General features: G+C 48.1%; 1 protein-coding gene across 4 annotated transcripts in view; it reads right to left on the reverse strand.

Moving 5' to 3' along the window:
* Positions 1-11,501, reverse strand: part of LOC142898987 (TOX high mobility group box family member 2-like) — a 117,707-nt gene that overhangs the window by 33,678 nt on the left and 72,528 nt on the right. For all 4 annotated transcript variants that reach the window (XM_076042332.1, XM_076042330.1, XM_076042327.1 and 1 more), the window contains one exon: positions 7,967-8,026. In XM_076042332.1, the coding sequence (XP_075898447.1) occupies positions 7,967-8,011 (45 nt within the window). In that variant the 5' untranslated portion in view covers positions 8,012-8,026. The remainder of the gene's footprint in view (positions 1-7,966; positions 8,027-11,501) is intronic.

Consider the following 11,501-nt stretch of genomic DNA (forward strand, 5'->3'; position numbering starts at 1 on the left):
TGCCAACGCTAACACCCTCAGCTATCTTGCTAAACTAGCGTACTTAGCCATCTCTTGGAAAAGTGGAAAATGCCACCAGCCCATAGCTGGGGGTGAATATGGCTGAACTCTGCCTTTAAGTGGGGTGCAGAGGTCCTGCTGCTCTCTGGACCTTTCTAATATCAACAGATGTCATTAGGGATTCGTTTGCTGTTGTTGATGTTTTTTTTTTTTCATGGGGGGGGCAGCCATCACGGCCGTTTCCCCCACTAATGTATTTCCTTTAATCCCGCTGTTTATTCACTCACGCCTCGCATTCACGTCGTCCAATGAACAAAATCCCCCTCCGCCGCGGCAGCGCGGGAGGCTCCACCGTCCGCGAAAGCAGAGTCGAGGTCACGGCTTGTTCTCTCTCAGAGGCTGATGGTAATTGGACTTATTGGCTGACATGGACTGACCTACATAAAGCAGCGCCGATCCGCGGTTACAAGTGTAACTTACATCCCCCCCGCCCACCTCCCCTACCCCCCCGCCCCCGCTCTCCTCCACCCCCCCTCCACCATTCCCTTAGCATGGGCGTGCTTGTAAGCGCCGACACTCCTCTGATGTTGCTCCAGCACTTTTTTTTTTCTTTTTTCTGATATCGATGCCCCGGCATTGCTGCACAGCGGAGAGCTTGAAGACCTGCTCTCAGTTCTGAATCCATTCTGCCAAAAAAAAAGGAGAAAGAGAGAGAGGGAGAGAGAGAGAGAGAGAGAGAGAGAGAGAGAGAGATGGAGAGAGAAGGAATTCTCTCTCTGGAAATTTAAATACCTTACAGTGCTTCTTCATTGCCGTGACCTTGCCAGCGGCTCTGCGCGGGCCTCAAAGAGGAAGTGAGATGTGTGTTGGCGTTTTCAGACCCTCCATTTTCAATTATTATTATTATTATTATTATTATTATTATTATTATTTCTTTTCTCACTGTCTCTCAACGCTCGTCTCAAATGTCCCGATGCATTTTTCTTTTTTTTGTTTTTGTCCTCGCATGGAATTGTGATGAAAGGATGCAGAGTTTGGGAAGAGGAACGCTCCCACTGATGATGGGGTGCTGGGGTGTGGAGGGCGGTGAGTTTGGGGGAGGGGGTGGTCGGAAGAGTGTTGTGAAGTTATGAGAGTGCTGCAGTGGTGGTGGTGCTGCTGTTGCTGCTACTACTACTGCTGCTGCTGCTGCTGCTGGTGGTGAGGGTATAATGGTGCAATATGAGTCACTGTTAAGTAACGGTGCCTTTTCACATCAGCATCGCCCACGTTGTGTGCGCGGTGCCGGGTTGTGCTGGGGTGTCTGCCTCAGAGAGGGAGAGAGACATTAAGAAAGCGAGGGGAAGAGGAGAGAGAGCAAGAGAGCTGGGTGACATAGATCCATCTATCCATCTATCTATCTATCCACCTATCCATCTATCTATCTATCCATCTATCCATCTATCTATCTATCCATCCATCTATCTACCTATTTGTCTGTCTTTATGTATGGCAATATTTTTAAGAGGCTACACTTTCTAAAAGTATGTGTGGAATGTAACATGAGGGCCATTAGTGTAGTTTCGACATAACTTTATTAGCCATAGCGCTGATGATTAGCATGCTTTAGATACTTTGTTTCAGTTATATCAATAACTTCCCATATTTTTGGAAGTGCAGAGGTACAGGTGGAAACACCAGGATGGCAGAGCCCCTTTCGTCCCCGCTCTGAGACAAAGGATGCCTACATTCAACCTTCATTCATCATAAATTTTCCTCAAGATCTTAAATTTACATTTGCAGTACAATAAATACTGAAGGACACAAACAACGGCAAAAGAGGAGCAAATAAAGTGAGGGCAGCACTGATTTGTTAGTGGAACCTGTTGCAGGTTTAATTAAATGCCTCTGTTGGCTTTGCATTACAACAACTAATGAGCAAATTAATGAGTTGTGCGTATTGTGTGTGTGCATTTGCGTCTCCCAGTTGCCCAGCGTGTCTTCTGATCAAAACATAATGCCAATAAAGCCTCGGAGCTGAAAGTGAAATAAGAGCGGGACGCCGGGTGGGGAGGCTGTGTGAAAAAATCAAGAGAGGAAGACAGAACAAGAGAGTTTACAGGGAGGAAAAAAAATACACCGAAATAAAAAAAGACATGGGAAAAACAAGAGGAAGGAGAGCGAGAGAGACACGGAGAGGTTTCTATTCTAATCTCCACCATTAGCCGATGTTCTCTCGCAGCCGGCCAAATCGATTGCAGCACATGGCTCAGACAGACATCTGGAAAGAGAAAACAGGGAGGGTTGCACACAGCGCGAAGCCTTCCTGCTCCTCAGACTGTGGCCCCTGAGCTTCCTCTCCGGCACCGCAGCACAAAACAACGAGTGCGGAAGCAGAGCAGGAAGGGACACGCACATTTACTCACCGTCTTCCTGCCCCGGGGCTTGTTTTGTCTCGGAGGTTTTCCCCGCGAGCAGCTTCTTCACTGGCCTCTAATTCTCTCTAATTCTACCCTGCGCGCATGCATACATACATATGACAGGCATCCACACGATGCTGCTCGGGCTGATTACAGGGTCAGTGCTGAATGCACTCTAAAAACACACAAGGTACGAGTCTCAACAGTCTCCCAGTCTCCTAACATGAATTCAAAAGCAGAACATGCGGCAGGTCGGTCACTGCACGAAACAAGAATGTGCACAGGTGTGGTTTTGTAGCCTGAGCCGCCACATTCTTTGAACCGGACAATGAAATACGTCTACAAGTGAGTCTGACTTGTCCGACACATTAACGTCCTCACCAGACACCCAATGCTGCTGATGTAACAAAGGGCTCCCCTCACCGGCCACTGATGCTTTGCAGAATGATTTCAGTCATTTGCTCAGTAGTCAATCTACACACCAGAACAAGTTTTGTTTGAACTGTTGACAAAACCTGACTGAAGCACTGAATGCACTCTACACCTTCAACCCGTTTCCCCCCCCAATATTTAAGCTGCAAAATTCAATTGAGATTTGGGATGTGTGAACTTTGTATACGTTTATTTCATCTTTGCTATGCTAAGCTAACCGGTTACTTATGTTACAAATGTGACACAGGAGCACTCAATAACTTATCTGAAGTAACTTTGCCTCCAAAATTACATTGGACACGTTTTCAGACAGTTGACACGATCTGCACTGTGACTGAGCTAGCTGATAAACACAGCTAATCTTAGCTATGACTGTCAGGTTAACACAATTAGAGTCCATCAGCTAAATAAAAAAGCTAAACTATTTCTTCTACTGGTGGGTCCACATGCTCCGGCGCCTCTTCTTTTCACAGGTTTCAAAGCACAGGGCAGCTCAAAACACTTGTTCTGTTACTGCTGTTGCTATAGCAAACAAATGTGCTTCAGAGCTTTCAGACGGCAGGGGCTCGACACTGAGGTTCTAAGCTTTGCCTTTCAGTTGTACACCATGAATCCAAATTAAAACAATAAGATATTTAAATCAGTTCAATGCAGCATCTCCAGCCTCACACTCAAGAGAATAAAAAGCCAGACAGGATCGATTAGATGGGCTGATTAACTCTTTAATTCAACGAGCTATCTTCTCAGTAGCAGTTTGTGTGTGGGCAGATAAAAACAATAACGGCCATATCAAGCGTGAATTTTGTAGAGCCTGAAACCTCGGGGGGGTGGGGGTGGGGGGGAGCATCCACATTGTCTGGTAGCTCCATCATGTGCAGCATATCTCACAAGAGACCGTAGTAGAGCATTCAGGGCCCTGGAAACATCTTGTTTGAATGGACAGATTGTGTCCGAGTGTACAGTAAAAGGGCCATTTTTAAAGCTGTTTCTTATTAGTGGTTTTTCTCTTTTTGAAAAACTCAAGAGATGTTATGCGTAATGCAATCTCCCGAGTATGTCAAAGTGCTGCCTCGCTAGGCTGGCTGTGGAGGACCCGGAGTCGCGCCAAACAAAGGAGCCTCTGTTCTGGCCAAGTGTGCGCCTCATTCGTAGGCACACACCATGTAACAACCCGTTCGGGCATCGCAGCCCAGTGTTACTAACTCACATTTGGGATTCTTTCACGATGTGGTCGGATCACTGAAGAGCCTCTGTCAGCTCCTTCCTTCAAAGCCTCCCAGCCTTCTGCAATACTGAGAACAGTCTAGCACGAATGCTACGGCTTCGGATCTTTGGGAACATTGTGAATGTAATCGGTGAACACATTGAAAACGTTTCACATGAAGGCACGAAGGTCCGTTACTAAACATGTTCTAGCTTTAAATTTAAAGGAGGAAGTATTTAAGTGCATGTTCTGAAATTAACTCCTACTTGTCACTCCAAAAAAGAAGTGCTCAGATGGCCAAGCACTGCATGGCAAGTCTGTGCAGTTCCGCACTGACTAATAAATGATTGCATGTGCAGCAAGATGCCGAGGCGATGAATTTTGCATGAGTCCTAAAGAAAAATGCAGATAACCCGAAGCTGAGGACGCTTTGAAGATATTTGTGAATTAACCTTTTCAGTCTTGACAGGAGGTTAACCATTGCTGTTTTGTCTGCAGAATCCGTCAAAATCCAAGCACGCATCAAAGTGTACGGAAATACTCGCAGCAATGATGAGAGATAATGACTGGCCATTCCCCCAAAAGCAACTGCATGCAAAAAGCACACACACAATTGCAAATTGAAAGGCTTTTGCAGAGCAACTGAAAACGTTAAAGTTGTGGTTTCGACCTGGTAAAGTGAATCCAGGGTTGAAATCACTGACACCAACACAGTTTACCTTACTGCTGTGCAGGAGAAAATAATTGTTTTCTATTTACTGGAGCAAACTACAAAGAGACTTCGCTCCAGTTTCTCCACCATAGTTGGTGGCGGCATCAATCGGCAGCAGAGCAAGTGACTCGCTGACAGCCGCTGTGTCACGTGACAGCACTGTAACGAGGCAGCAGAGGGGGAGGAGCAATGCGTGCGACGTGGAAGATGTGAAAGGAGCCGCATTTGCGTCGATACCTTTGTAAAAATAGAGGCAATAGTGGTAACTACTGAACAGTAGGTGCGTCTAGGTGGTCACTTTTTAGTCTATCTGATTGAGATCAGATTGTCCCGGTAACAGGAAACACTGAATGAAGTCATCCAATTGATTTGTGGGTTCCCCTAATGCACTGTGAGACACAACAAAGTCATTGGCATATCTCAGTGTTGTGGATGTTTGCAAACTTGAGGAAAACCCCTCAGACCAAAACTCTTCTCTGCAAAAATTCACACAAACTCTGCTGTGTTTAACAAAAAACAAAACAAAAACAAAACTGAAATCCTTGCGGCGAACTGTGTGTTCAGCGGGTTGCTCCAAAACTTGTGAGGCCTCTACGCGACGGCGCTGACAGGGGATCAAGTCCAACTGACGTGTTTTGAAAAGCCCAAATTGCCTTATCCTCTAAGAAGGTATTTGTTGACACAACAGGGAGAAACCTGGCGAGCGTGTCGATGATTGACACATGACCACTGCGGCTGAGGGACTACAAAGCTGGACATTTATCCCATTAGCAACGAACCCATGCGCGCAGGCAAAGTGACATAATTAGGGCAGATCGAGGGAATACGACACCAACAATGGCCCATGTGGTGTGTGATGTGTGTTATAAGCAGACAATAAGCTGCTAAAGCTCCCTCGACCCCTCATTACAGACATGGGGTCCGAACATCAAAGGAACGTACAGGAAGACGGTGTGCGAGCGCGTGGATTAATAAGGCTTTTCAGTCTTTTTTATGTGTATAAGAATACGTTATTTTTCTCCTCCGGCCCGCTTTAGACACATTTGGTGGTTGACGTTATTACTTTCTGTCTGAGGCCAAGACCTGCTTCGGGGGTTTAGGTGGGAAAGTTTCAATACCATTCTTATGGCGACTTTTGAAAAATCCCAACGGACACCACAAAATAGGTGAAATTAAATGCCAGTGAGGGAAAAAAAAAAAATCACTGTCCGCAATCTCAATCACAGAGCTCCATCAGTGGGCTCGTGCGGTGGTGTTTAATGACAACACGAGTCGTGTCGTCGTGAAAACCTGCTCTTCTGTAGAGACGGATACTAGCCTTGGTTGCGCTGAGGGGCGCAGAAATCACTGAATGCGTTGTGACACTGCGGCTCCAGTGACGTGTGCACGTGCGTGCGTGCGCGCATTGGTTTTATGGGACGTGAGCAAAGCAAACTGGAATGGAGGATGTGGACTTGCAAATGTGCTTATGACTTATGAATAACTTAGTGTCAGAAGATGTGTCACTTCCCTTTACAGTTTGGCTGCGCATTTGTGTGTGAATTTGACAGAAACAGAGGGCCAGTGTGTGTGTGTGTGTGTGTGTGTGTGTGTGTGTGTGTGTGTGCGAGCGCACTCTTGCGTGCGCGTACGTGGGCGGTTTAGCCTTCTGGCCTCGCCGCGGCTCGCCGACAGCGTTTGGCCGCGGCGCTAATTGACGAGGAGCCCCTCCACCTCGTCGCGTTTTGTCAGAACATGAAGGCCGCTGGATCAACAAATCCTGGGGCTCTAAATTCTGCCATATGTCCGGCCATGTGTTCCCATCCAGCAGCTGAGAGCAGCGCCCGCTCCGCCCGCCCGCCCGCCCCACTCACTCGCTGCTGACAGCGCCACTGGGACCGTGTCCCTGCTAAGAGCAAGCGGCGCTTCAATGAGCCTCGGGTGGTGAGACGCGCCGGGCTTATCTGTGAGCAAACCTATTTAGCCGAGCGATTTCACATTGTGCAAACACGGCTGGAGTTGATGGTTTTAATCCCTCTTATGTTAAAGATACTCGGCGCATCAGATGGAACATCCTTTCTCCACACTTTGGCTTACGGGGGAATTACTGTAAGTGTTTTTCTCCTACTTAGCAAAAGAGGCTCAAATAAAAAAAATAAAAAAAAAAACATCGGGGACACCTTGTTTCACAGACGTGCCCTCCTCAGGCGACTGGCCCGCGATCAGCTGATCTGACGCTGCAGTTTATCTCGCACTTTTTCCTGTCTCTCAGTAAATGTGGTGCAAGATTTTGCAGGAGATGGAACCTAAAGCTACTCCGACTGAGGAGGGGAAAAAAAACTGCATGTAGGTCATACTCTGCGGTGGAATCTATGCAGTCATGTGGGATTAGCCTGTCAAAACTGTAATAACAATTTATAATGACACTGCTGCATTTACAGTTACACTATTCTTCCACATTAACATGGACAGCACATCTCAAACCAATGTGGCAGCAAACGGTTCCTGCCAGAGCTCGTCAAGTTCAGGGCGAAGATAGAAGATAATCAGATGCCAAATGAAAATTAATTATTTTTGAACATTATGACCAACAACCTGAAATAATTACGAGCTCTGGAGGCCATTAACAAGGGCTTTTGCTGGAGCCTGTAAACAGAGGGCTAAACATGCTGTGGATCTATTGATCATGTGAGGCTTCTCTGCTGGATTCCAGGTAGATCTGACAATGGGGTTCTACGCTTAAAGGTACGATATGAGAAACACAATAAAGATATTAAAAAAGACAAATGATTTGATGGAAATATTTCTGTCCTACTGACTTTAATGATGTAGAGAAAATAAAAGTCTTTCATTCTCACCATGTGGATGACAACGGCTACAAGGTTCTCATTAATATTCATTACCTGGTTTAATAGTTCCTATTACGTGAAATTCAATAGATTTCAATGTAAACATTCCTGCTCCGTACAGTTTCCATGGCGACGAAGGAAAGTGATTTGACATCAACCTTCGGCACGCAGTCTGTTTTTCCTCCCTCTCTTTCTTTCTTCTTTGGCACAAACCCCATTAATGAGCACCTTCAGCTGGCAAAACATCTTTCAACTATCTCCCCCCATATAATTCTGAAAACTCCCGTTGGAAAAGCTGAAATCTCTTCCACTGAAGGCAGTCACCCAACGCTGACCACACATTTTTACAGCGTACAAAACCTGCAGGAGGGAAATAAAAAGTGGGCCTCACCTGGTTTGGAGACCGAAACTCTTGGTTATTGTCATTCAGGTACATGTTGTCACCATCAAACTGTGGACAGAGCAGAGAGCAGACACATAAACACAGAGACAAGAGGAGAGACGTCAGTGGAGTAATTGGAGAAAAAAAAAAAATGTCTTTACGGGTGGCCTGAACTGTGAGACTAATGACTTTGTCACTTTGGTTAAACCTTGTGGTGGCATGGCAGCGTGGGTAATTACTGTTCGTCAGCGGGGCGGTAATTAGGCTGTATGAGAACTGTGACGAGAGACGGCTTCTCCCCCCGGGCTGCGATGTGTGCATGAGGAGGGAGTGAGTGTGAATGAATCTGTGGAGAAGATCCGGGAGGGAAGGAGAGAGAGAGAGAGAGAGAGAGAGGGAGAGAGAGAGAGAGGGAGAGAGAGAGAGAGAGAGAGAGAGAGAGGGGGCACGCTCTGTCTTTAGCGGCGAGTTAATCAGCCATTGAAAGATCACTTGCTGCAGGTGCCAACACGCCGTTTGACACGGAGGTTAGGACTCGAGTAACAACACACGACCCCTGACCCTCCCCTGCCGTGAGTGCCGAGGGGAGGGGGCGAGGAGGAAAAAACAACACAGTGTCGCCAGTCAAAACACAGGAAGAATTACACACCGAGACCAACTGGCGGCGGCAGGACGAAGAAAAGGCAGCAGATTCAAAAGAGAAAATGGGAAAACTGATATTTTGGCCCAGAAAAGGGACTAATAATTAATCAGTGATCACACGGAACCTGGCAAATTTCTGGAAAAAAAAAAAAAAAAAAACATTTTACGCATTAGCTCTGATTCGAAAAAGACTAAAAGCACCTAAAAAGTGTCCAAACTTCACTGCAATTTAGATGAAGCTGTTTGGAATTTTGTCGATTCCGTAATTTCTAAAAGCCGAAGCAAAACGCTTCCACGAATCGAAGTCAAAAGCCGCTGGAGCGTCGCCACTTCCACGCACGGCCCGAGTCCACTGCTAGACCTGAACGGTGGTGGTTCCCACTTCAATCTGCTTTCTTTTACCATGGCTGGTGGAGAAAGTTGCCCCCCCCCCCGTCTGACCTGTCGAGACTGCTTTTTTCCCCCCAACTGCCAAATATAAACTGCAACAATAATCAAATGCCGCTGAACCGCTGCGCCGCCGACAAACGCAAACAGCGTCGGCTCGGCAACGAGGCAGACCGCGTGTCTGAAGCCAAATAGCAACATCCGCATCAGCACGCAGTGAGAGGGCGGGAGGAGGGGGTGGAGGGGGGTGCGGCAGAACCCGAGTCGAAGCGGCTAAATGAGCGTGTGAGTGGTGAGGAAGAGAAATTACTGTACATTATCGGCGGAGAGGGCCGAGGGAAGGCGGCGTCTGCCTCGGGGCAGCGCTTGGCTAACGATGCATATCATGGGAGTCCTTGTGAGGATTCACTTGGTTATTTTAATGATTGCATTTACATTCCCGGCACTGCGCCGCGCCGAGGAGGCAAACCAAACGGAAAGCGTTGCCAGCGCTCCGCACCTCGCGGCCCGACCCCGACGGCTGGAGGAGGAAGAAAAGAAAAGAAAAGAAACTCCCAGAGCCGAAGCAGACTAATTGTTGGCCTAACCCGACACGCGCCGCCATCGGTGTAATGAAGCGGCTGCCGTCACCTGAACCTGAGGGTGGCAGTCTCACTCGCTTCCAGGGCGGTGACCTCGGCGACACCGGGTCAATGAACTGTGGACGGCCAGAGATTCCACGTCGGAGCGATTTCATCCCGCCCAAGAAAATACACGTGGGTCGGCGGGACGAGACCGAGGGAGGAGAACCGTCGGTGTACTTCCTTCTTTTTTATCGTCCCCCCCCCCCACCCCCACGACCCCCGACGACCCTCCTTCTTCCAATCACAGTTGGAGGCGGGCCTAGCCGAGAGTCTCTGCTCCGGAGCCGATCGTCCTCCATCGCTGTGCCTGCGCCCGTGTAGCAGAAAGGCCAGAGACGCCAGGCAAGAAAGGTCAGCCATTTTGTGCCTCAACATGGCCGCCCACACACACACACACACACACACACACACACACACACACACACACACACACACACACACACACACAAGCACACATGCAAGCACATATATGTACAGGCATACATGTAGAGTCCCACCCCCCTCCCCCGTCCTCCCAGCTGCTCCTCCTTCTCCGTTGCTTCACTCCTCCACTTAAAATGCCAATTTATTGGCAGCTCAATGCCACCAGCTCTGCCATTACTGCACATTTACTGTAGAAATCTCTCTCTCTCTCTCCCTCTCTCTCTCTCTCTCTGCTGCTGTTGTTCCCTCTCCACTCATCCTCATCACTCTCACTCTCCCCCCCCTCCCCCCTCCTCGCTGCCTCCTCTCCTCGTCACCACACCCCCAACCTTTTTCCTTTTTTCCCCCCCTCCTCCTTTCCCTTTTTGCTTTACAATCCCCCTCGGCCCCCCCACCCCGATCCCCTCCTCATACTTCAATGGGCCCCGGCATCACTTTCTCATCGGCAGTCTAATTGGGCATTCTGCCTGAGACAAGGGCCTCATTAAGCGGTAATTACACACATGTTGTTTTCGGCAAACATCTCTATTTGGATTGCTTTGCATGGTAATTGTTCAGCAGGGACCAGTGCTTGCGATGCTTCCCTCCTGCGACACATACACACACACACATACGCGCACAATCTGAATCTGTGGAGGAGAGCGATGGAGAGGCGAGGAGGATGAGAGAGAGAGAGAGAGATAGAGAGAGAGAGGGAGAGAGAGAGAGAGAGAGAGAGAGAGAGAGAGAGAGAGAGAGTGAGAGGGAACGAAAAGACGAGGGAGATGTGAGGGAGGGGAAAAATAATAATAACAGGTTGTGGAAGGGAGACAAATTGAGAAATAAAGAATGCATACATGAGGCCGGGAGGAAGAGGAGGGATAAAGTCGCAACAGCGTGCAGGTGACGCTGAGGCAGTAAATGAAGAGAGACAATGAATAAATGACAAAGAAAACTGGGGGATGGAGTTGGTGTAGAAGAAAAAATGAGGTGAGGGTGGGGGTGAGGGGGTGGGGGGTAAAGAGGATGGGAAACAGGAGAATAAGTAAATGAGGAAGAGGAGTGAGAGAGTGGAAGACGGCATCAGGGAGAGGGAAGAGTCGTGGAACTAGGTCAAGGCTCGCAATCACAGACAAAGCTGCGCTTTTTAAAAATAATGAAGCCACCAGGTGGAAGTGATGCTAACTAACGTGCTGGGGGGGAGGGAAGAAAAGAAAGATATAATATTTACACAGCGCTTAATGGCGCAACGCATCGTTTCATCTTGGAGTGTGGAATTCCAGAGCCTCGCTGGCGACTGTTTCTGATTGATGGACATTTTATATAAGCTCCTCGTAAGGCCTCCCGAGCAACATCTGTTTCTGAGGGGAGGGAGGGGCCGCAACCGTCTCATCATTAGAGAGAAATATGACCTCGTCATCAACTCCATCATCATGATACAAAGAATACACACAAAAAAAGAGTCAACGACGCAAAGAAATTTCATTCTC

This window comes from Nelusetta ayraudi, unplaced genomic scaffold (genome assembly GCF_046127955.1).
Source record: "Nelusetta ayraudi isolate G7.1 ecotype Tasmania unplaced genomic scaffold, CSIRO-AGI_Nayr_v1 ptg000070l, whole genome shotgun sequence".
In the NCBI taxonomy this organism is placed as follows: Eukaryota; Metazoa; Chordata; class Actinopteri; order Tetraodontiformes; family Monacanthidae; genus Nelusetta; species Nelusetta ayraudi.